This window comes from Cucurbita pepo, chromosome 13 (genome assembly GCF_057944985.1).
Source record: "Cucurbita pepo subsp. pepo isolate OVF chromosome 13, ASM5794498v1, whole genome shotgun sequence".
NCBI lineage: Eukaryota > Viridiplantae > Streptophyta > Magnoliopsida > Cucurbitales > Cucurbitaceae > Cucurbita > Cucurbita pepo.
The window spans coordinates 2,909,254-2,933,940 of record NC_141810.1 but is presented as its reverse complement, the minus strand read 5'-3'; the positions used below and the strand labels follow the sequence as shown (position 1 = coordinate 2,933,940).

General features: G+C 34.9%; 2 protein-coding genes, 15 non-coding genes and 1 pseudogene across 18 annotated transcripts; 5 read left to right on the top strand and 13 right to left on the bottom strand.

The window, feature by feature from the left end:
• Nucleotides 1-2,743: 2,743 nt before the first annotated feature.
• On the bottom strand, nucleotides 2,744-2,817 carry TRNAK-CUU (transfer RNA lysine (anticodon CUU)). Its single transcript has one exon. It is a non-coding gene; the product is annotated as a tRNA-Lys (tRNA).
• Nucleotides 2,818-2,968: 151 nt separating this feature from the next.
• On the bottom strand, nucleotides 2,969-3,041 carry TRNAK-CUU (transfer RNA lysine (anticodon CUU)). The gene has a single exon. It is a non-coding gene; the product is annotated as a tRNA-Lys (tRNA).
• A 316-nt stretch (nucleotides 3,042-3,357) lies between these two features.
• TRNAK-CUU (transfer RNA lysine (anticodon CUU)) lies at nucleotides 3,358-3,430 on the bottom strand. Its single transcript has one exon. It is a non-coding gene; the product is annotated as a tRNA-Lys (tRNA).
• A 50-nt stretch (nucleotides 3,431-3,480) lies between these two features.
• On the bottom strand, nucleotides 3,481-3,555 carry TRNAK-CUU (transfer RNA lysine (anticodon CUU)). The gene has a single exon. It is a non-coding gene; the product is annotated as a tRNA-Lys (tRNA).
• A 146-nt stretch (nucleotides 3,556-3,701) lies between these two features.
• Nucleotides 3,702-3,774, bottom strand: TRNAK-CUU (transfer RNA lysine (anticodon CUU)). Its single transcript has one exon. It is a non-coding gene; the product is annotated as a tRNA-Lys (tRNA).
• A 105-nt stretch (nucleotides 3,775-3,879) lies between these two features.
• On the bottom strand, nucleotides 3,880-3,954 carry TRNAK-CUU (transfer RNA lysine (anticodon CUU)). The gene has a single exon. It is a non-coding gene; the product is annotated as a tRNA-Lys (tRNA).
• Nucleotides 3,955-4,384: 430 nt separating this feature from the next.
• TRNAK-CUU (transfer RNA lysine (anticodon CUU)) lies at nucleotides 4,385-4,458 on the bottom strand. Its single transcript has one exon. It is a non-coding gene; the product is annotated as a tRNA-Lys (tRNA).
• Nucleotides 4,459-4,632: 174 nt separating this feature from the next.
• TRNAK-UUU (transfer RNA lysine (anticodon UUU)) lies at nucleotides 4,633-4,705 on the bottom strand. The gene has a single exon. It is a non-coding gene; the product is annotated as a tRNA-Lys (tRNA).
• A 491-nt stretch (nucleotides 4,706-5,196) lies between these two features.
• TRNAK-CUU (transfer RNA lysine (anticodon CUU)) lies at nucleotides 5,197-5,269 on the top strand. The gene has a single exon. It is a non-coding gene; the product is annotated as a tRNA-Lys (tRNA).
• Nucleotides 5,270-5,377: 108 nt separating this feature from the next.
• On the top strand, nucleotides 5,378-5,450 carry TRNAK-CUU (transfer RNA lysine (anticodon CUU)). Its single transcript has one exon. It is a non-coding gene; the product is annotated as a tRNA-Lys (tRNA).
• Nucleotides 5,451-5,640: 190 nt separating this feature from the next.
• On the top strand, nucleotides 5,641-5,713 carry TRNAK-CUU (transfer RNA lysine (anticodon CUU)). Its single transcript has one exon. It is a non-coding gene; the product is annotated as a tRNA-Lys (tRNA).
• A 250-nt stretch (nucleotides 5,714-5,963) lies between these two features.
• TRNAK-CUU (transfer RNA lysine (anticodon CUU)) lies at nucleotides 5,964-6,036 on the bottom strand. Its single transcript has one exon. It is a non-coding gene; the product is annotated as a tRNA-Lys (tRNA).
• Nucleotides 6,037-6,109: 73 nt separating this feature from the next.
• TRNAK-CUU (transfer RNA lysine (anticodon CUU)) lies at nucleotides 6,110-6,177 on the bottom strand. Its single transcript has one exon. It is a non-coding gene; the product is annotated as a tRNA-Lys (tRNA).
• A 48-nt stretch (nucleotides 6,178-6,225) lies between these two features.
• TRNAK-CUU (transfer RNA lysine (anticodon CUU)) lies at nucleotides 6,226-6,298 on the bottom strand. The gene has a single exon. It is a non-coding gene; the product is annotated as a tRNA-Lys (tRNA).
• A 1,360-nt stretch (nucleotides 6,299-7,658) lies between these two features.
• Nucleotides 7,659-7,733, bottom strand: TRNAK-CUU (transfer RNA lysine (anticodon CUU)). The gene has a single exon. It is a non-coding gene; the product is annotated as a tRNA-Lys (tRNA).
• Nucleotides 7,734-7,980: 247 nt separating this feature from the next.
• On the bottom strand, nucleotides 7,981-12,573 carry LOC111808087 (pentatricopeptide repeat-containing protein At5g06540). 2 transcript variants are annotated; one of them, XM_023693883.2, is made up of 5 exons: nucleotides 10,591-12,573; nucleotides 10,390-10,513; nucleotides 10,011-10,253; nucleotides 8,653-8,804; nucleotides 7,981-8,322 (listed from the first exon to the last, which is right to left on the bottom strand). In XM_023693883.2, exon 1 carries the CDS (start codon nucleotides 12,252-12,254, stop codon nucleotides 10,659-10,661), a length of 1,596 nt encoding a protein of 531 aa, XP_023549651.1. In that variant the 5' UTR covers nucleotides 12,255-12,573; the 3' UTR covers nucleotides 7,981-8,322; nucleotides 8,653-8,804; nucleotides 10,011-10,253; nucleotides 10,390-10,513; nucleotides 10,591-10,658. The 2 variants fall into 2 exon arrangements, with proteins under 2 accessions (XP_023549651.1, XP_023549652.1); XM_023693884.2 differs by lacking the exon at nucleotides 10,011-10,253.
• A 1,895-nt stretch (nucleotides 12,574-14,468) lies between these two features.
• On the top strand, nucleotides 14,469-18,720 carry LOC111808043 (electron transporter, putative (Protein of unknown function, DUF547)). Its single transcript, XM_023693818.2, has 11 exons — nucleotides 14,469-14,760; nucleotides 15,191-15,269; nucleotides 15,377-15,487; nucleotides 15,777-15,890; nucleotides 16,071-16,412; nucleotides 16,631-16,935; nucleotides 17,130-17,229; nucleotides 17,305-17,364; nucleotides 17,764-17,850; nucleotides 17,937-18,077; nucleotides 18,186-18,720. Exons 1-11 carry the CDS (start codon nucleotides 14,648-14,650, stop codon nucleotides 18,513-18,515), a joined length of 1,782 nt encoding a protein of 593 aa, XP_023549586.1. The 5' UTR covers nucleotides 14,469-14,647; the 3' UTR covers nucleotides 18,516-18,720.
• A 2,593-nt stretch (nucleotides 18,721-21,313) lies between these two features.
• On the top strand, nucleotides 21,314-22,747 carry LOC111808660 (metalloendoproteinase 1-MMP pseudogene; annotated as a pseudogene).
• Nucleotides 22,748-24,687: the final 1,940 nt, after the last annotated feature.

The window sequence follows — 24,687 nt, the reverse complement described above, 5'->3', positions numbered from 1 at the left end:
TACATATGAAACTACCAGATATTTTGTATCGAAAATCATTATTATTTATCCAACATTTAATTCAATTAATTAAAATATCTATTTAATAAAAAAAAAATTAAAAATAAATGTATTTATATAATTTAAAAATCTGACTAATTCGGATTAGTCAACTCAAACTATAAATATTGGATTGAGTTGGTTTTTTTTTGTTTCGGATTTGGGTTGAGTTAGATTTTTGGAAAACAAAAAAGATCATTTGGTTTATGAGTTGACATTTTTTGTTTCGAGTCAACCTAGTCAACTCGAAAATAAGGATACAACTCTCTCAATTTTACCCTACTTTTATTTGACATTTGTAACGGATACATTATGACTTGATAAATATTTAATATTTTAGTTTTATGAGATTTTAATTATTAAGTTAACATATACTGTAGGTAATATAATTTTTTTAAATAATTAAAAAATAACGACTCAACAACCCTACCCAATTCATCCAAAAAAAAAAAAAAAAATAGAAGGTTGGATTGTGAACTTTGTTCTCGTTGCTTGGGTTACCAACCCAACCGACCTAATATTTCAAATTTATCCAAAATATTTTTCGATTCGAACTTAATCCATATACACCATTACATTTTTTTTTTTTTAATTGAAAGATGGTCGGAGAATAGATATTTAGGAAGGAAGGAAGGAGGGGGGTTGAAAGACAAGGGAAGGGGTTAAAACGGGAAATAGAAACAACGAACTAATGGAATCATAGAATCGGACAAGAATGTAGCGACCTAATCTTGGTGGAACATATAAAATGCCGCCGACAACGACCATCACACTATCTTGGTAATGTTTTAATTAATTGGGTTATGCTTGTATTTTAAAAATGATTAAAAAACGTGATTTAGTAGTACTTTGACATAAACTCGTGAATCTCACACTTGTCAATATGCTCGGGTTAACGAAATCGATTAATTGTTTCGTTAAAAACAGTGTGTTTTGAGTGTTTAAAACAAGATTGTAAGGTGATAAATATCTACCGAGAAAAATATGGTCTCCACATTATTCTCAAATGAAATATCAACGTGACAAGATTAACGATTATCTCTATCTGAGTTTAAGAGCTAACCTTCCTCGAATTTTGCATTTTGCTAAGCGGGGTTTTCACTTTAAAATCTATAAGAAAAATTATTGATATATAAGTTTAGTTGAAAATTATTTTTTGTTTTTTATTTAGAAAAATTAAGATTATATGACATTACTTTCATATTCCCATCTTTTTTTATTGTCTACTTTTTATCATTTTCAAAATTTAAAGACTAATTTGAAAACTATATTTTTAATTTTTAAAATTGGACTAAAAATTGAAGTATATATATATATATATTCTAAAAAACTAAGTATAAATTTAAAAAACAAAAATAAAAAAGAAAATTATTATCAATTTATCTTATTAGGGTGAATTTAGTTATTATGTTGGTAGTTGATATTTACATATAATAAAAATTATATTATTTTTTATGGAATTAAAACGGCTAATTAATGAAAATATCTTATATTTTATACTTTATTTTAAAAAAATCCCAATCTTTTAATAATACTGTTAAACTTTCAAATAAATTCAAAATACAAAAAAATAATAAATAATAATAAATAAATAAATAAACTTTTAAAATAGTTTAAAAAATACTTTTTAATCTTAAATTTCGTTTAAAAAATACCCATAAATTTTATCATTAATATTCTTAAAGTTTAAAAAATAAAAAAAGTAAAAACTTCAAAAATATTTTTAATTTTTTTTTTAAAAACAATACCACAACTTTTGAAAGTAGCTGAAAATATATTGATATATATATATATATATATATATATATATATATATATATATATATATATATATATATATATATATATATATATATATATATTTTAAGTTTAATGTAATATTTTAAGGATATTTCTCTCCAACAAAATACAAAATTTAAGAGTATTTTTATTAATTTTGTGTTAGACGAACACAACTTTCCACACCACAATGGTATGATATTGTCTATTTTAAGAATAAGCTCTCATGGCTTTGCTTTGGGGAAGAGGTCTCATACCAATGAGAGAGTATTCCTTGATTATAAACCTATGATCATTCCCTAAATTAGCTAATGTGGGACTTTCATCATCCAACACCTCCCCCTCGAACAAAGTACGCCTCCCCTTAATCGAGGCTCGACTCCTTTGGAGTCTTAGTCATTTTTTACTGCCTTCGAAGAGGCTTGACTCCTTTTCTTTTGGAGTGCTTTGTTCGAAATTTGAGGATTTATCAATTTATTAGCACAACTAAGTTTAGGGCATGGCTCTTATACCATGTTAGACGAACACAACTCTCCACAATGGTATGATATTGTCCATTTTGAGCATAAGCTCTCATGGTTTTGCTTTGGGCTTCCCCAAAAGGCTTCCTACGAATGGAGAGAGTATTCCTTGATTATAAATCCAAGATCACCGTAAGAGATAAAGAAAAAAAAAAGTTTACATTCAATGCAATAATCAATTATCCTTGGAAAAATATGAAATTTGGAGATGAAAATTGTGGTCAAAATTATTTTCACTATGCTTACATTATTTTCGTATCTCATTGTCAATTGTGGGCTTGAATCTACAACTAATAACCGACATACAACGAGTGACCCAATTAGTGTCTCTTCTCTATTAAAAAAAACTTAGAGAAAATCGCCAACCATGGGACTCTTCTCTATTGAAAACAATAAGAGCAAATTGCCCACCACGGGGGCTCAAACCCATGACCACAAGGTTAAGAGCCTTGTGCTCTATCAACTGAGCTAGACGGGCATATATACAACCCTTTGACATCTTGTCAAGTGACCCAATTAGTGTTTATTCGTTCGTATCTCTTCACTAATAAACAATCATTTAATGTCTTGATCGAGTAACCTAATTAGTAACTCTTCTATATTAAAAAGAGTAAGAGCAAAGAGCAAATCGCCCACCATGGGGCTCGAACCCATGACCACAAGGTTAAGAGCCTTGCGCTCTACCAACTGAGCTAGACGGGCCTACACAATAGGTACAACCATTTGACATCCTGTCGAGTGACCCAATTAATGTTTATCCGTTAGTGGCAATCATTTGATGTCTTGATCAAGTGACCTAATTAGTAACTTTTCTCTATTAAAAACAATAAGAGTAAATTGCCAACCGGGGCTTGAAGAACCCATGACCACAAGGACAACAGCCTTGCGCTCTACCAACCGAGCTAGTCAAGCATGCACAATAGGTACAACCCTTTGACGTCTTGTCAAGTGACCCAAGTTGTCTTGATCGAGTCACCTAATTAGTAACTCTTCTCTTTTAAAAACAATTATAGCAAATCGCCCACCATGGGGCTCGAACCCATGACCACAAGGTTAAGAGCCTTGCGCTCTACCAACTGAGCTAGACGGGCCTACACAATAGGTGCAACCCTTTGACATCTTGTCAAGTGACCTGATGTCTCGCCCACCTTGGGATTCAAACCCATGACCACACAAGGTTAAGAGCTTTGCGCTCTACCAACTGAGCTAGACAGGCATTAGACAATAGGTACAACCCTTTGACATCTTTTGGGTTTGGGTCGTGACCCAATTAGTGTTTTTTCATTATATTGTCTCTTCACTAATAAACAATCATTAATCCTAATTAGTAACTCTTCTCTTTTAAAAACAATTATAGCAAATCGCCCACCATGGGGCTCGAACCCATGACCACAAGGTTAAGAGCCTTGCGCTCTACCAACTGAGCTAGACGGGCCTACACAATAGGTGCAACCCTTTGACATCTTGTCAAGTGACCTGATGTCTTAGATCGAACGAACAATTAGTAACTCTTCTCTATTAAAAAATAATTAGAGCAAATCACCCACCTTGGGATTCAAACCCATGACCACACAAGGTTAAGAGCTTTGCGCTCTACCAACTGAGCTAGACAGGCATTAGACAATAGGTACAACCCTTTGACATCTTTTGGGTTTGGGTCGTGACCCAATTAGTGTTTTTTCATTATTGTCTCTTCACTAATAAACAATCATTAATCCTAATTAGTAACTCTTCTCTATTAAAGACAATTAGAACAAATCACCCACCATGGGGCTCGAACCCATGACCACAATGTTAAGAGTCTTGTGTTCTACCAACTAAGCTAGACGGGCTTACACAATAGGTGCAACCCTTTGATATCTTATCGAGTGACCTGATGTATTGATCGAGTGACCAATTAGTAACTCTTTTCTATTAAAAAACAATTAGAGAAAATCGACCACAGGACTCAGACCCATGACCACAAGGCACTACCAACTGAGCTAGACGAGCCTACAAAGTACAACCCTTTCACATCTGCTCTATTAAAAACAATTAGAACAAATCGCCCACCATGGGGCTTGAAACCCATGACCACAAGGTTAAGACCCTCGCGCTCTACCAATTGAGCTAGACAGACCTACACAATAGGTGCAACCCCCAGGTTAAGAACCTCGCGCTCTACCAATTGAGCTAGACGGACCTACACAATAGGTGCAAGCAACCCCCTTTGACATCTTGTCGAGTGACCTGATGTCTTAGATCGAGTGACCAATTAGTAACTCTTCTCTATTAAAAAACAATTAGAGCAAATCGCCTACCATGGGGCTCGAACCCATGGCCATAAGGTTAAAAGCCTTGCGCTCTACCAACTGAGCTAGACGGGCATAGACAATAGGTACAACCCTTTGACATCTTGCAGTGACCCAATTAGTGTTTATTCATTATTGTCTCTTCACTAATAAACAATCATTAATCATTTGATGTCTTGTGTGACCTAATTAGTAACTCTTCTCTATTAAAAACAATTAGAACAAATCACCACCATGAAGCTCGAACCTATGACCACAAAATTAAGAGCCTTGCGCTCTACCAACTAAGCTAGACGAGCCTAGGTGCAACCCTTTGACATCTTGTCGAGTGATCTGATGTCTTGATGAGTGACCTAATTAGTAACCCTTCTCTATTAGTAACAATTGGAACAAATCGCCCACCATGGGGCTCGAACCCATGACCGAATGATTGTTTTATTAGTGAAGAGACACTAACAAATAAACATTGGGTCACTCAACAAGATGTCTAAGGGTTGTACCTATTGTGTAGGCCCGTCTAGCTCAGTTGGTAGACAAGATGTCTAAGGGTTGTACCTATTGTGTAGGCCCGTCTAGCTCAGTTGGTAGAGCGCAAGGCTCTTAACCTTGTGGTCATGGGTTTGAGTTCCATGGTGGGCAATTTGTAGCTCGGTTGGTAGAGCGCAAGGCTCTTGACCGGTTTCGAGCCCCATGGTGGGCGATTTGCTCTAATTGTTTTTTAATAGAGAAGAGTTACCTATTGTGTTGGCTTGTCTAGCTCAGTTGGTAGAGCGTAAAGCTCTTAACCTTGTGGTCATGGGTTTGAGCCTCATGGTGGGCGATTTGCTCTAATTGTTTTTAATAGAGAAGAGTTACTAATATTAGGTCACTTTTTATTAGTGAAGAGACACTCACGAATAAACATTGGGTTACTCGACAAGATGTCTAAGGGTTGTACCTATTGTGGAGGTCCATCCAGTAGAGCACAAGGCTCTTAACCTTGTGGTCAAAGAGTTGCACCTAATGTGTAGGCCCGTCTAGCTCAGTTGGTAGAGCGCAAGGCTCTTAACCTTGTGGTCATGTGTTCGAGCCCCATGGTGGGCGATTTGCTCTAATTGTTTTTTAACAGAAAAGACCTACTAATTAGGTCACTCGATCAGTGAAGAGACACTAACGAATAAACATTGGGTCACTCAACAAGATGTCTAAGGGTTGTACCTATTGTGTAGGCCCGTCTAGCTCGGTTGGTAGAGCGCAAGGCTCTATCCACTAATAAACAATTAATAAACAATCATTTGATGTCTTGATCACCTAATTAGTAACTCTTCTCTATTAAAAAACAATTAGAACAAATTGCCCACCATGGGGCTCGAACCCATAACCACAAGGTTAAGAGCCTTGCGCTCTACCAACTGAGCTAGACAGGCCTACACAATATGTGCAACCCTTTGACGTCTTATCGAGTGACCTGATGTCTTGATTGAGTGACCTAATTAGTAACTCTTACCATGGGGCTCGAACCCATGACCACAAGGTTAAGAGCCTTGCGCTCTACCAATTGAGCTAGACGGGCCTACACAATAGGTGCAACCCTTTGACGTCAGGTCACTCCAAATCGCCAACCATGGGGTTCGAACCCATGACCACAAGGTTAAGAGCCTTGCGCTCTACCAACTGAGCTAGACGGGCCTACACAATAGGTAACAACCCTTTGACATCTTGTCGAGTGACCCAATTAGTGTTTCTTCGCTAGTGTCTCTTCTCTATTAAAAAAAATTTAGAGCAAATCTCCGACCATGGGGCTCAAACCCATGACTACAAGGTTAAGAGCCTTTCTCAGGTACAACCCTTTGATATCTTATGGAGTGAACCAATTAGTGTCCCTTCTCTATTAAAAAGAATTAAAGCAAATCTCCCGCCATGGGGTTGGTAGGCTCAAACCCATGGCGGACATAAACAACCATTTATTGTCTTGATCGAGTGACCTAATATTAAATGAAATTAGAGTAAATCGCCCACTATGGGGCTCAAATCCATGATTATAAGGTTAAAAGCCTTGCTCTCTACCAACTTTGCTAAACGGGCCTACACGACAAATACAACTCTTAGAGTGACCCAATTAGTGTTTCATCGACCAACTGAGCTAGATGGGCCTACCCAACAAATACAACCATTTGATGTCTTAAGCACTCTACCAATTGAGCTAGACAGGCCTACTTGACCAAGTGACTCAATTAGTGTCCACAAAGTTAAGCATCTTGCGCTCTACCAACTGAGCTAGACGTGCCTACTTGACCAAGTTTCTCAATTAGTGTCCACAAGGTTAAGAGCCTTGTCTATATGAACCAAAAGACATCAATCATACACTATACTTTAATGAAAATGTGAAGAAAATGTTGTTGAAATTATCAAAAGATATTTCAATTCATGTCAAATTGAAGAATAATGAAGCTTCATTGTTATAAATTTTGGGTTGATTACAATTTAGAAGTTACATTTACACAATGGTTAATTATAACCATAAAGTATACATAGAGGTTAATTATAGTCATAAAGTCGCTACAGACGGTTGAAATTTCTGATGTAAGGTTAAGAGTTTCATTTTGATCCTATATAAAACCATGTACGCTGTATTTGTAAGGAGACTTGGAAAATGTAGTAAAAGAAACATTTGTGCTTTCTTTTAGCCTAAGTTTCTTTGCAATTATATGCAACCCACCTAGAATCATCAATTTTGTTTGTGGAGTGATTCGAATCTCAAACAAATGTTCTCTTGTCCTGAAATATTCGATCAACAAGGTAATCCGAATCTTACTCCCCTTGTAGTGATTCCATATCATTTGGAATCAACAAAGTAATCCGAATCTTACTCCCCTTGTAGTGATTCCATATCATTTGGTATCAAAGCTTTTCCCTTAGGTTAGATTCCATATCACTTACGCTCTACCAACTGAGCTAGACGAGCCTACACAACAAATACAACCCTTTCATTTCTTCATTGAGGGACCCAATTAGTGTCTCTTCTCCGATAAAAAGATTTAGAGCAAACCACCCATTGTGGGGCTCAAACCCACAACCACACAAGGTTAAGAGCCTTGCACTTTACCAACTAAGCTAGACGGGCTTACACAACAAATAACCCTTTGATGTCTTGATTGAGCGACCTAATTAGTCTCTTCTCCGATAAAAAGATTTAAAGCAAATCATCTACCATGGGGCTTGAACCCACGGCCACAAAGGTAAAAGCCTTACTCTCTACAAACTGAGCTAGATGGGCCTACAAAATAAATACAACCCTTTGATGTATTGATCGAATGACCTATTAGTGTTTCTTCTCCGATAAAAAGATTTAGAGCTGCTAACAATTTAAAGAATAAAAATAAAAAATTACCCATAATAGGGCTCGATCCATGAGCACAAGGTTAAACTGAGCTAGACAAGTGTACATAATAAATACAACCTTTGGGTCTCTTGATCAGGTAACTTAATCAGAAAAAATAAAGTTCAAGGGTCTATCAAACACCTCTGAAGGTTCAGAGAACAAATAAATACCGACCTCAAAATTCTTGGACTAAATTTGTAATTTAACCAAAACGGTCTCTAATGACTTGCCATTGACCGAGCACAGACAGTAAGAAAAGTTTCAGATCAAGAACAAAAGGACAGCATATTTAGAACTCTTTTCCATAATTTGATGCATTCTTCCTCGAATCCTGGGCAGCATATTTAAAGAATAAGAACACAGTATCAGATCAAGAACAAAATGGTTCACATAATTGGAGCTTATTTCAAAAGCATTTATATAAATGTTTCACATAAAAGCATCACAAATAACCTTAACCATGTGACAATCATAAATTATTATATCTTCAGTCCACAAGGAGGAAACTCAATGATCTATGATATAATAGGTATAGCAAAATGGTCCCAAGTACTTTAAAATGATCTTATCTTGGCTCTCCGACCAATTTATACACACCTCGACTAACTTAATATCTACCAAGACATTCATATGTGTCACAGTCGCTCTTAAATTCACTTACCAAGCTGGAGATTGGGGCCACCCTGCAAGATTGGCTCCACCAACCTATGGTTTCTTCTATTGATTTTGCAGGCACCAGATAGCAACCTCCTAATCGTCCAGAGTAGCGAACCTCTAATTACTCAGCGCAAGTAAGTGTTCGTTTGGAAATGCCTGTTGGGAAAAAAAAAAGTTCTTAACTGAGCACTTTTAGCTAAATGTTTCCTCTAAATACATTTTAAATGTTTTTTTTAATCTCTTATTAGAATGTTCAGAAACCCTTTTCACCGCTCTTTAAAATTTTAACCGAACGCCACTGATTTCTAAAAAAACACTTTTTGTGAGATCCACATCGGTTGGGCAGGAGAACAAAACATTCTTTATAAGAGTGTGGAAACCTCCCTCTAGTAAATGCGTTTTAAAAACCTTGAGGGGAAGTCCGAAAGGGAAAGCCCAAAGAAGACAATATTTGCTAGTGGTGGGATTGGGCCGTTATAAATGGTATCAAAGCCAGACACCAAGCTATGGGCCGACGATGTGGCTGAACCTTGAAGGGGGATAGACACAAAGTAGTGTGCTAGCAAAGACGCTGGGCCCTGAAAGGGGGTGGATTAGAGGGTCCCACATCGATTGGAGAAGGGAACGAGTGTCAGCGAGGATGCTGGGCCTTGAAAGGGGGTGGATTGTGAGATCCCACATCGGTTGGGGAGGAGAACGAAACATTATTTATAAGGGTGTGAAAATCTCTCCTTAGCAAACGCATTTTAAAAACCTTAAAGGGAATTCCGAAAGGGAAAACCCAAAGAGGACAATATCTACTAGCGGCAGGCTTGGGCCGTTACACTTTTACCAGTATATAGACATTTTAAAACACATACCAAACATGCACTAATATAGGGAAGCATAGGAATTGATGTAATAATGATATGCTTCATGGGTGAAAAATGATATAGGCATTTGAGATTGTTCTTAGTGCTCTAAACATCAGGTAGAATTGATCACTCATGCCCCAAATGGCCCATACCATTGAGTTCCATCAATGAGCACCGTTTTATTTTCCATGCCTAGAGAGACAGAGGGCAGTATACTCCAGGTGCTGTCTTTATCAACAATACATTAACTAAGCTGCATTCTCTCTACGCTTTTAAAAATACCCAGTAGTCTTAACTAAAAAAACAGGCTCAGTACACAACTAAAAGAGTAAAACCCTATTGTTTAGAAAACTTGCAAGTACACATCCAGTTTAGCAGAAGTTGTCCCAGAAAATATATAAACAGGCAGCCAACCGTGACAAAGAAGAATTCAAAGTCAAAACTTTCAATTAAGTCCTAGAAAAGTAGTGCAGCTGAACATATGTAGAAACTATAGATATAGGCTTACCGTGAAGATGATTTGCTAAAGGTCTCTGTAACAGCCCAAGTCCACCGCTAGCAGATATTGTTCTCTTTGGCTTTTTCCTTTCGGACTTCCCCTCAAGGTTTTTAAAACGTGTCTACTAGGGAGAGGTTTCCACACCCTTATAAAGAATGATTCGTTCTCCTCCCCAACCGATGTGGGATCTCACAGTCTCCCAATGACTTCTACAAATGGATGACACGAGAATACCCTTCAAGTATAAGCGATCTACGGGTAAAAAGAGATGAAAGACATGAGTCACAAGAATCTGTATCGTTTTACTTGGTATATAACAATGAACTGCAAATCGAAATTAACCGGCAAAACTTGTAACTTGCCAATATCCATCCCTATCTCGTCATACCTTGGTTTTTTTAGAACAACAATTATGGGAGTGAGGATTTGAACCTCCGACCTCGGAATAAATGTCTTGACCTTACGTTGGCCATGACAATGTGCGTTCTCCATCTTAAAGCACAACTTTTTCCCTGTAACGAAAAGAATTTTATTATGCTTTTAGAAAGATAAGGAAATTAATCACTTAATAGCCTAAGCTATTTCTTACCAACAAAGGGCAGACTTGCAATTATGTGAACCTTCTAAAAGACTTTCATCTCCTGTTTGAAGCAATTTCTAAATTACTTGACCAAGGGTCTCCCACTTCACCATTCTAGAAAGAGAACCAAGCATTTCACATATATCTTGCACTTGAGGATGAGAGAGATCGCCTGCAAGGAACTCTTGAACTGCACCATCGACCTCCAACACGCTGCAACCTGGCGTTTTTTTCGACCTGGTTTCTGATAAATTTTTCCTTACCTCCTTCGCCGCCATTTCCCATCCAGCTTCAGCATAGATGTTGTATGAAAGGACTTGCGTACCACAATCTGTTACACCCATAGCTAAAAGCTTTCTCCAAATTCTGTTCCCAACTTCAATATTCCCATATTTTCTACAAGCACCCAGCATTGCTCCCCACACATTGGCATCCACATTACTAAAGCCTCCCATTTTCTTCTCTATAAATTCCTCAGCATCCTCTACCATACCTGCTCTAGCCATAAGATCAACCACACAAGCATAATGCTCGAATTGAGGTTGAACCCCATAAACAGTATACATTTGGTCAAACAATTTAAGGCCCGTGTCGACCATCTTGGCGTGCGTACAAGCAGCAAGAACAGCTACAAATGTAGTTTCTGTAGCCTGAGTTCCGTTGAGAATCATTTTATCAAATAACTCGAGCGATTTCGTCACATCCCCATTCATTGCAACTCCAGAAATCATTGCATTCCATGCCCCTGCATCTTTATTTGAAATGCCCTCAAACACTGCTAATGCTGATTCAATGTAACCACATTTTGAATACATATCAACCAATGCAGTAGCCAATATCAGGTTCGATTCCCAACGGTGGCGCTTGGCATAAGAGTGCATCCAAAGTCCTTGTGTTATAGCACCAAGATGAGCACAAGCAGTAAGAACACTAACAGTAATTGATTCATTAGGCTTAATATCCTTCTCTTGCATTTGTCTAAACAAACAAAGCACCTCTCTGAAGTCACTAACCCGAGAATAAGCAGCTATCATGGCACTCCAAGAAATTACATTCCTCACAGGCATTTCATCAAACAGTTCTCTAGCACTCTCAACATCCCCCACCTTCCCATACCCATCAACCATCGCCGTCCACACGACCACATCCTTCACAGAACTTTTGTCGAACAATACGCGTGCAACTTTCAAATCGATTAAGGAATAAAATTCAACAAGCGTACTCACAACAAATGGATCATTCTCATATCCAAGAACAATAACATGGGCATGAACCAAATAACCTACTCGCTTCAATTCACTATAAACTAACGCGGAAGCTTTTATCAATGGCGGAAAAGTATAGTTATTAGCAAAAAGCCCTTGATCAATCAAATCTAAGTAACACAAAATCGCTTGTTTCGGAGCCCGCGATAGAACATACCCTCTGATCATCGAATTATACATGAAAGTATTCCTATGCCGAAGGTTCTTAAAAATTGCACAAGCGTAAGAAAAGAAAGAACCGTCATTATCGCCGGAAGTTGCAGCGACGGCGAGTAAAGGTGCGACACCGTATGGACTTTCAGGAAGGTGGGTCTTGAGAAGGTGGCCATGGATTTCTTTGAGATGTTGCAGCGATTTGGATTTGTGTATAAGGGGAGCAATGGCGTCCTTGAACGATTTGTGAATCATTTCAATTGTTGGTTTTTGGGTCAATCGTATTGATGGAAATAGGTATTTCAGGTTGTTAGGTGGCGCTTCAGTCTAGAAGTGGGTTTCAACCGCCGCAGCACGGCGGCGCGTGAGTGGCTGACGTGTAACCTAGCTTTGCAGAAGGGTTTTTCTTTTTCCCGCCTGAACTTCAGAAAAAAAACAAAAAAGCAAAATTGTGGGCCGCCGTTTACTTGTCGGAATTTCAAAACTAAAATGAGATTTGTTGGCAATTCAGATTGCTCAACCGATTAAACCATTACTCCAGAGCTTAGAATCTTTGGCCCCACTGATTGTTTGAGGAAGACCTCGATTTTCGTTGAAGGACTGAATTAATAGAAATATATAAAAATATTTTGAATTCATCTTCAACCCTCCACAATCCACAATGGTACGATACTATCCACTTGAGCATAAGATCTCGTAACTTTGCTTTTGACTTTCCAAGAAGTCTCATACCAATGAAGAGAGTATTACTTGATTATAAACTCATGATCATTCCTTAAACCTTCATCATCCAACACCTCCCCTCAAACAAAGTGCGTCTCCCTTTAATCGAGACTCGACTCCTTTGGAGTCTTTGTCATTTTTTATTGTCTTCGACGAGGCTTGAGTCATTTTTCTTTGGAGTCCTTTATTCGATATTTGAAGATTTAGCAATCTATTGGCATGACTCTGATACCATGTTAGGAATCACGACATTTTCCACTTTGAGTATAAGCTCCCATGGCATTGCTGAAATTAGCAAGACTTTACCATCCTTCGAAAATATTTTAAATTTTTTTTAATATTCTTAAATTTTTTTTAATATTTCAAGAATATCTTTAATTTCTTTTAAAGTTTCATCAATAAATTTAAAATTTTTTAATAATATATATTAAAGCAGATTAGGAAGGTTAAAACTACTTTAGGGTTTTTTTTTTTTAAATTTTCTTTAATTAAAATATATTAATAAAATTTTTCAAAATTTGACGATATTTTTTAAAATGGAAAGTTTAAAAGTGTGTTTAAAATAAAATATTAATGTTTTCAATTTAAAACAAATAAATATTTTTTTTAGACTTCTAAAAATTTAAGAGTATAAATTCAAATATCCATTTCACTTCTTATCGAATTAAAAAATTAATATATTCAAATATCCATAAAATATATTTTGAAGAGGACCCGACTTAAATAATATAATTTAAATTTAAAATTTACTTTACAAACACAATCAAAATTATTGGTAATAAAATTTATTGGTTAAATTATTGTACTTTATTTCAAAAATAGTCTCTCAATCTCTCATAGATTATCTCCAATTTTTTAACATTATTTTGAAAAGTTTAGGAGTATTTTTAAAATGTTGTACTAATAGTAAGAGTAACAAAACTTTTAAAAATCAAAGTGTATTTTTAAAACCTCTTTAAAAATTCAATGATAATTTTAAATCAAAGTATTAATCGTTTCTATAGCAGCGTAACGATAAAGGTATTTTTTGAATTTTTTAAAAAAGTTTAATGGTATTATTGGAATTTTTGAAAGTTTAGGAGTATTTTTTAGATAAAATATAAATTTAAAGATATTTTTATTAATTTAGCCTATTTATTTTCCATCCATATATTAACGATAAAAATATTTTGTTAAGGTTAAGATAATAGTGTGACATTTTAAATGAAAGCAGAAATATATTTTTTATTTTTTAAAAAATTTAAAAATATTACGGTAGAATTTGAATTAGTGGTGGTTCATAAATTGCATTCATTTAGAGTAAAAATTGCAAAAGATTTAATTATTACCTGATTTAGTATATGAATTATTGTATAGATGAACATGCGTGACAGAGACACATAGAGACATTGGGACCTCACAAATGAATATTAATCTATATATATATATATAGATATATAATAATTTAAACTTTTCTCCGTATGAAATTCAAAGATTTGAAAATCCCCTCCAAATTCAAACATTTCTATCTCAGATTCTCACGAACCGTAAATCAACCTACTTCAACGGCGAGGCTTGGATTTCAGTCTGTCTGTTTGTGGAAAAGACAGAGAGAGAGAGAGAAAACTTGATCAGAAAGATGAATTGAATTCTCGAATTGAATGCGATCAACAACCCTAAAGTGATTGAATTCAATTTTCTGGCAGAGGCAGAGAGGCCAACCACCATTGTCCGCTTATTCCACTGGTAATTTCTACAAATCTTTTCATGTCTGAGTAAAAAAGAGAGAGAAATTTTGCGTTTCGATCTTTGGATCCTGTTTTTCTTTTCATTTAATAGCTGACCCGTCGCGCAGTTCATTATATTTCTTTATGATCTTTGCTGAGTGGGGAGGTAGAATCATCGAGTGTTTAATAGAGCAAGAATGTGTATTCTGAATAACAATAATGAGTGGATTCGATATGCATTTGCGTGGTGAAGAAAAAGCTTCTGGGAATAGAGAACTTCGAGATTATTTAGCGTCGCATCATGTTCATGCCCGCCATAGGCGCTCTAGAAGGTTTAATTTGGACGTTTTTTTTTTATATATCTGTTGCATTTTGATCTCATCTTCGTTAGTTTAGGGTTTTTGTTTCCTTTCTTCTTTTGTTTGATTTTTAGAAACTGGAGAATTTAGAGGAGAGATTTATAGGCAACTTGTTGATATTGAATGTTGGAAGCTGGATCTAGTGGTTCCTTCAAGCAAATGAAGTTCTTAGTTTATAAATTGGCAGCGAACTAAACTTGAACACAGGGAATAATGTGGGGATGGAAATGGCGAGGATAGTTGTTTGTTCACATAATTTTCTCATTTGTTCTTCTTTTTCACTAACAAAAAGTTCGGTTATGAGGGTTTTTATAGAATCTATGAATTGCTTGATTCATCTGTCACTCTATAATGATCATAACATTATGTCACTAACTTTTGATCCTTTTTGTTCTTCTTCTAGTTCTTCAGACAGGAACTCCAATGTCATTAGAGGTGGGGTTCTGCATTCTAATAGCAAGAATGGCCGGAGCGACAAACAAGTGAGGCATCGAATCGTAGTTATCGTGCTTATGTTAGTGTATTGTTTTTATGTGTCTGCTTCTATAATGACTGTCTCAAGGGCGTTGGATCTTGTATGTATTAACAGGCATCCCCACTGTCTACAAGTGGTATTAGAGCACGAAGTCCGCTGCATGAGGGTGCTACTAATTTCAATGATAATTCGTCTTCTAAACACCGAGCGTCTTTGGAAAATGATGTAAGTATCTGGTCTCTCTCTCTCATGTTCCATTTGGAATCCATTTCAAGATATCAACTCTCGATGGTCAAGTGTGAGATCCCACATCGGTCGGAGAGGAGAACGAAGCATTCTTTAGAAGGGTGTGGAAACCTCTCCTTAGCAAATGCGTTTTAAAACCTTGAAGGAAAGCTCAAAGAGGACAATATCTGCTAGCGGTGGACTTGGGATGTTACATCAAGTCAATGAAGTTTCAAACGGTAGTTGAAAAATATTCTAACATCTCAATTTGTACACGTACAAATTGCAGATTGAGTTGCTACAGCTGCGGTTGCAACAAGAGAGATCTATGCGAAGTATGCTTGAAAGGGCAATGGGTCGTGCATCAAGTACTTTATCTCCCGGGCACAGGCACTTAGCTCAGGTAATTCTTTCACTTATTCACGAATGTATAGAAATGGTTAAGAGCTTTTCTGGTATACATTTCTAAATGCAGTGGTGAAGGCTTGAATCTTGAAGTCAAATTATCTCCTTGTATTCTAATACATTATATTATTGATTATTTGATCTCATACTTGCGCTGATCGGAGTACGTTTTTCCCAGACGAAGGATTTGATCACAGAAATTGAATTACTTGAAGAAGAGGTCGCAAACCGCGAACAGCATGTGCTCTCTCTCTATAGGAGTATTTTTGAAAATTGTGTTAGCAAGACATCTTCTCAGCAAAGTTCAGTCACAGTCTCTCCAGCTCATGGGAAGCATGAATCAAAAAAACACCCCAGTATCATTTCAAGTGCATTTTGTTCATCAAGGAAGTTCCCTTTGGGACCTTTGCAAACGTTCTCCGTAAACGACTTGGGAAAAAGAGCCTCGAATGCTGGTCCTAATTCCTTGTTGGGAGGAAAAGGCGACGTAAGTACGGGAAAAATTTCAGGCCCTGCAAAGGTACACTCTTAATATAGGTTGTTGTTTCTGCCCTGCTTAGCTAATACAGGGATATCAAGCAGTGACCATTTGTAGAATGTAATCAAGTTTCAGAACTCAAGAAGGTTTCTTGCCCATTAACACAACATTCAGTATTCCACATGTTGAAACTTCATGTACTTTGTAGCCATTACCTTCTGTGCCAAGTAGTGAAATATTCTCATCGAGTAATTTGTCAGGTTCGTGAAGCGCTTTCACAGGTGAAGAAAACTTCTCTGCGAACTCTAAAAGATCATCTTTTTGAGTGTCCAAGCAAATTATCAGAGGAGATGGTGAGGTGCATGGCTTTTATATACTGCTCTCTTCATAGAGTGGCATCTAACAATGCTAAAAAAAAGGCAAGTTCCTTCCCTAAAGTTAAACGGCCCGAGAGTGGACCTGTGGAGGAACAATGTGGGGATGTGAAAGCAATGCTGGAAATACATTGCATATCAACCAATAACACCCAGTTCTCTCGTGCTTCATATGCAATCAACAATTATAGGTATGTTTCTTGCCTCGAAATATAACTCCCTACAGAGTACGGTATGGGGTAGAAAAGGAAGACATGTTCGGTCCTTGTCTTTTGAAAATTAACTGAATTGTTGGAGTTCATTTTTTTTACGATTGTCCGGGACTCGTGCTTTGATGCCATTTTTCCTTTGGTTGCCCTTAACCATCCCATTTTATTGGTTTCAGAGTATTAGTTGAGCAGCTGGAAAAAGTGAATGTCAGTAAGATGGAGATTGATGCTCAAACTGCATTCTGGATTAATGTGTATAATGCTCTTCTAATGCATGTAAGATCAGCTAATTGTGACATTTCCAGTTCATTCTTCTCATTTTGTTGAGCTTGTTTTGCCTGCCTTTTTCAGGCATATTTGGCATATGGAATCCCTCATGGCTCTCTAAGAAGGTTGGCTTTGTTCCATAAGGTATTGCATTTCTCTGTCTGCAGTACATGAAATTTGAGATAGATATTTGTGTCGAGGATTGTCTGGAGGGAGTCCCACATGGGCTAATTTAGGGAATGATCATGGGTTTATAAGTAAGAAATACATTTTCATTGGTATGAGGTCTTTTGGGGAAGCCCAAAGCAAAACCATGAGAGCTGATGCTCAAAGTGGACAATATCATACCATTGTGGAGGGTCGGGATTCCTAACAAATTAGCAGCTACAATATGTGTAATATAATGCTCTAGATTATTACTATAGATGGACACTTTAAGGGGTTTCGTCGTTCATTCAAAGACCTTTGTGCTCGTGTCGGGCGAGCGAATTTGGTCCTTTTCGATAGACTAGCATTGTTGATGGGCTTTTCAGTATAGTGCAGGCTGCTTACAACATCGGTGGCCGTATCATCAGTGCAAATGCAATAGAACAATCAATTTTTTCCTTCAAATCCCCTCGAATAGGATGGGTATACACTCTTTTCTTAAACTTTCAACTATTTTTGTGTATGGATGAAAGAGATATCGCTCATTCTGTGACTTGTATAAACTATAGTGGCTTGAAACCATCATTTCCACCGCACTGAGGAAGAAGTCTGGTGAAGAAAGACAACTTATCTCTTCAAAATTAGGCCTTCCAAGTCTTCAACCTCTTGTTTGCTTTGGCCTCTGCACCGGTGCCTCTTCAGATCCTGTGGTAAATTATTGTTGATCCCTTAATCGATTTTATGAAATCTTTCGTTCTTTTTGTATGAAACGAATCTGTTTTTTTTTTTTTTTCGTTCTTTTTTGTTTAAACCTGCAGCTGAAAGTGTACACTGCATCAAATGTAAAAGAGGAACTGGAATTGGCCAAAAGGGAGTTTCTCCAAGCAAATATAGTTGTGAAGAAATCAAAGAAAGTATTCCTACCAAAGGTGCTCGAACGATTTGCACGTGAAGCATCCATCAGCTCAGACGAACTTCCGAAATGGATTTCCGAAAATGTCGATGGGAAACTCCACGAGTCGATACAGAAATGTATGGATCTTCAGACTGGCAAGAAGGCATCTCATATCATTGAGTGGTTACCTTACAGCTCAAAGTTCCGGTATGTATTTTCTACCAATCTAACTGAAAAGCCATGGTGCTCGTAAGACAAAATATCGTTGACTTGTCGTGAGGCGTCGAAAAGAAGACTGACCAAAAAAATTCTATGAATTCGAGTGGAAACAGATAGAGAATGGATTTTTGTAGTTGGAAGAACTCACCATTTGATAGTGTATATATCAATTAGTTCTGATTGTTGATTGTTGCAGCTTACCAAGCTGGTTCTGCTAGAAAAAGACTGCATTTTGAACCCTCCCTCTGCTTATTATTCTAAGCCATTTTGTTGGTTTCCTTTCAACACTGAAAAAAAAGGGTTCAAATTCAAATATATATTTCAATATCTTTCGTTAAATGGGAACGGAGAGATTCAACGCTCTAACATCTTAACTAATGGTGTATATTTTAACTAGTTGAGCTATGTTTAAGTTTGCAAATACATTAGAATATACATCGACGAGCCAATTGGTGCATTCCCTCTTTGTAAGCTTCATGAATGTCATATGTTCTATTGAATACACTCTTCATTTTCGTTTTTTGAGTTGAACAAACCCGGATTTGTACCTTCTAGATCAAGATAAATTCTTATTTTTTAGAGTTACTCATCGAAAATTGAATCATTGGCCAATAAGGTGATAATTGGGAATCTATATTTACTCGGTTATGTTTTGTTGTTGTGAAATAACATTAATAGTTAAATAACATTTTTTTTAACCAACATGAATTTTCAAGTTGGTCGGAATAGCTACTTGAATGAACTTAATAGAGTTTCACACCCAACTCAATGCTCTATTTTGAGCTCTACTTTTGGGTTAGGTTAGGTTAGATTGAATCTCTCGATAATAACACCAGAGTCAAAAGGGAAGGTTCCTATCACCCAGCTGCTTTCATCAACCAGAATCTATTACTAACATTATTACAAATGTCAAATAGTTTTCATCGCGGTTTTAATCTTTATAACAATAGTCATTAAACATTCATCAACCAGAATCTATTACTAACATTATTACAAATGTCAAATAGTTTTCATCGCGGTTTTAATCTTTATAACAATAGTCGGTAGGAGTTTAAGATTTAATAAATAAATTATATATATAAAAAAAAAAAAAAAAAACAATCCCAATTTATGAAAAAAAAAACTATAAAATCAAATGATTATAAAATGGACCTAAATAAATCAAATATATTATTAATGGGTTTTGAAAATAAAAATTCACAAATAGACTTTTGATTTTCTTCACCACTTAATATTGAAATGTTGAACCAAAATGTAAATAAATAAATAAGAGCTGAAACAGCTCAACTTCTCTATGGAAATCTTTGTTGGGGCACTTTAACAACTTTTGCATTATTTTCCTTACCATATGCTCCTAATTAATGATGCAATCATCATTATATGATTATTCATGTCACAAATCAAAGCCTCAAACTTAATGTGGTTTCATATCTGACATGAATAATTATAGACTGGATTAAGTTGAAACAAATTTTTAAATTCAACTCAATTGTTCCGGTACTCAAATAACCTTAATTAAATAATTAACCTAATTAAACCCAACGGTAAAATATTGGATTGGATTGGTTGAAATTGTTCAGCTCATTTATTCAAATTTTTATTTTTAATAAAAGTGTAAAAAACATCTATCTAAATTAAGTTTTGTAATTCAATATAATTCACGTTTTAAGGGACTTCAAAGGAGTTGTTGGAAATTAAATTATGAAAATGATAATAAATATGTGTATTAATTGTGTGGTGAGTAAAAAAAATTAAAATTAACAGTAAATTGGAAAATTCATGTTCAATTTATAAAATTTTCATTTATTTAAAATTAATTTGATCCAAATAAGTCGATAACTCATGATTTATTTCTATTCCACGTGGATTTTTTATTTTTAGATTTTTGTGAAAAAATGGGGATTTATTGACTAAAAAAGAAATTAATTCGTGAAATTATGTCCCAATAATTGTGAATTTATAAGAGAAAAAGAGGTTTTTTATTTTTGGACGTACTAGAAAAGAAAAAGTTATTGTAGGGCGTGGAATGATGAATTCAATTATTATTAAAGTCATGACGTACCCAATTATATCTTGACTTGATGTTATATTACGTCTTTGAGTGTTCGAGTGGATTTAATCATCCTCTAATTTTAAGGATTTGGGGCTTTATCTCGTAACGTTGTGGACGAACCCAATAATCTCGTAGTTATTAGAACTTGCTTAATCAGCCACGATTTATAAGAAATCATATCCGTAAAAAAAAAAAAAAAAAAAAAAAAAAAAAAAACCACACCCACATATAAATACCTTCTAGTAGAAAAGCTCAATTGACTAGTCGTGTAAGTAGTGATGGATGAAGTGGAAGCGAAGATGTCGACTTGAGTAACACAAACATCGATGAAAATCTGTTACCTCAAAAACCTAAATGCTCATCCACCGAAGGTTAAACTCTAATTTTTAAATTAATAATCTTTTATATATATATATATATTATTATTTTGGAGTGATTTGTTCAACATTTGAGGATTCTATTGGCATGGCTCTGATACAATTTGTAACGGCTCAAGCACTAGCAGATATTATCCTACTCTAATACCATGTTAGATGAACACGACTCTCCACAATGGTAGGCCTCAGACCAATGGAGATAGTATTACTAGATTATAAACTCATGATCATTTCCTAAATTAGCCGATGTACGACTTTTCTTTTCATCCAGCACAATAAAGACTCGTGCAAATACTAAATTAAAAAAAATATATAATAATTATTAAATTGAAAAAAGTTTATTTTAATTTATTAAAAATGGCAATGGTAATGAAAGAAAAGTGGGAATCTGCAATATAAAGGGAAGCACGCCAGAATCTTCTTAACTTTCCCATCCTCCTCTGTTTTCTTTTCCCCCAAATCCAGTTTCGACCATTTTTTCTAAAATCAATTAATTATTATTTCATAAATTTTTTAAAAAATAATTATTAATAAATAATCAGAAAATCCATCGGAAATAAAGCTTTTTTTTTTTCCCTTTCCATTTCTCTTGTCCCGATAACCGCCACCAAATAATATCCCCATGTTTCCGTTTTTCCGTTATTACCTCTGCTTCTTCTACCTTCTTTACTCTGTTTTTCCCGCCAGAATTTTGGCCGACTTCACGGCGGCGACGGCGACAATCGACGGCGATAGCAACTACGCATGGAGAAACTTCGCTCGGTTCCTCGACGCTGGCAAGGGCCGCGAAGTGAACGGCATGTCGGAGTTGAAGAAGTATTTGAATCGATTCGGTTACCTTCCGATTCCTCCTGAAAACAACTTCTCCGATTCCTTCGACGATCAATTCGTATCGGCGTTGATTCTTTATCAAAAGCGATTAGGTTTATCAGTCACTGGAAAGCTCGATTCCGAAACAATCGCGAGCATCATGTCGCCGAGATGCGGAATGAGTGACCTAATTAAAATCAACCACAGCGTATCAACAACGATTCGTTCAACGAGACGATACGCTTTCTTCAACGGTCAGCCGAGATGGATTCGATCATCGACTCTAACCTACGCTCTCTCACCGGATTACACAATCGAATACCTAACTTCAACGGAGATTCGAAAAGTAGTCCGGCGATCGTTCTCGCGATGGTCCGCGGTGATTCCGTTAAACTTCACAGAGTCTTCCGACTACGAATCTTCGGATATACGAATCGGATTCTTCCGCGGCGATCACGGAGACGGAGAGGCGTTCGACGGAGTATTAGGCATTTTGGCGCACGCGTTTTCGCCGGAAAACGGTAGGCTACACCTGGACGCGGCGGAGCGGTGGGCGGTGGATTTTGAAAAGGAGAAATCGAAAGTGGCGGTGGATTTGGAATCGGTAGTGACGCATGAGATAGGGCACGTTCTTGGACTGGCACACTCTGCGGTGAAAGAAGCTGTGATGTATCCGAGTTTGAGCCCGAGGGGGAAGAAGGTGGACCTAAGGATCGATGACGTGGAAGGAGTTCAGGCCTTGTACGGCTCAAACCCTAATTTCAAATTGAAATCCCTTTTGGAATCTGAAAAGTCTATCAACAACAACAGTGGATCGTCTTCTTCTTCAAACAACGCTAATTTCTTCTTCCTCTTATTCTTCCCCTCCATTTTTGCTTGCTTTCTGTTTTTCTTTTTATGAAATTAAAATTTCTCGTTTTTTTTTTTTTTTTTTTTTTTGTTCATTTTGTTACAATTGTATGTATTCGAAAGTAACACAAAAATGAATGAAAAAAAATAATAATAGAAAAGGGATCATTTGTTACATAATTGTGATGTTTTCTCCATTTTTTAAATATTTTTTTCAAAAATAAACTCTCTCAATAAATTTTTATAATTTCTATTAAAAAAATATAAAATATGTTAATAAATTCAATAATATTTTCAAAATTTTAAATTTCAGTATTTTATATATATATATATATATACACGTTTTTGTGTATCTTCATCTCTTTTTTGTTCATGGGTTAATGAAATAAAATTTTATATCATTTAGTAACGTGACATAAATGTTTGAATAAGATAGCGTTTCAAATTATTTTATTTTATTCATTTAAGAATATTGTGAAATTAATGAAATAAAACAATATGTTATTTAATGAGAGGTAAAATATTTTGGATCATCATATAAGAATATTATTGTTGCCTAACCTTATCTTTATTATTAATTTTTTTAAAATGAATTAAATATATAACAAAAAAATGAAAAATGAAAGGTCAAATACTCCCCTATGTTACGTTCGTTTGAATAACAAAATAAATAAATTGGGGCAATTAAAGAAAAAGTCTTGAAAATGAGAGGAAAAATAAATAAATAAAAATTTTCCAATTTGGAATGCCCCACTCAAGGGTATTCAAAATATATACTTTTCAAAGAATGGAACTAAACTAAATAATATAATAATAATAATAATAATAATAATAATAATAATAATGAGAATAAATAAATAAATAACAATTTTTTATTCTTTTATAAGAGAACCTTAAAATTAGAGTAAACTTGTCATTTTTGTAAATAATTAAAAATTTAAGGACTCAATAAAAGTAAAATAAAAGATTTAAGGAATTATTAAAAAGAAATTTGGTAAGAACATGTTAAAAAGGGAAAGTTGTAGAGTGGAGACTACCTTTTCCTTTCCTATAATGTAATTTAAATTCAGATTTTAAAAAGAATATGCTTAACCTTAACGAACAAAATCAACATTTGGGTATTACTTTATGAAAAAGTAACCCACTTCTTCAATCATATAATTTTAATTCAACTCAATCTTTAATTCCCGATGTTTTAGAATATTCAAACCTTTATTATATAATCTTCTGGTTTCAAAGAAAAATATAAATGTCTTAATTGATCAATAAATTATATTCGTGTTATCGTTATATCAATCATGTTAACAATATATGCTACAACGAATTAGAGTTCATAGTCTATGAATGCTTTTATAATTTTAATTTTCAAAAGAACGAATAAATAAATATTATTTTTTTATTTTTTTAAAATTAAGATTATAAACACAATTTACCAATATTTTAAAAAATTCAACCAGAAATCAAAATATTTATTTAAGAAAAAAACTTACGTAGAATTTCAATGTTTCTAGAAAAAAAATATAAATAATATAAAATGAAATTTAGTACCTAAAATATAATATATATATATATATATATATATATATATATATATATATATATATATATATATATATATATATATATATATATATATATAATTTTCAAAAGCTAAAATTTAGGGAATAAATATACCATTGAATGGTTTCTTGAAATTTATATATTAAAGTCAAAACTGTTAAATTGAAATATAATTAAAAAAAATTATATTACGAAAAATATTTAGCCAATCTTGAAATATATTTTTCTTTAATTTTTTATTGTTCAATTAATAGTCATCTAAGATGGCGTAGCCATCGGTCTTTCTAAATGCAAGAAACCCAAACGGGTCTTCTACCTTTACCAATTACTAAAAAGAATATACTTTTTGAAAAGACATCAATAATTAGTCAAACACAGAATAAATAAATAATTCTAATAATACACGTGGAAAATACAAAAATAGTCAAATTTTGGGAATTAAATAGTCAAATTATTTACAAAAGTATCCATAGAATTGAGAAAGTTATAATTTACTTGGAAAATTTAGTTTTCAAATTAAATAAATGTATAAAGTAATTCTAGGAAACAAAAAAGTA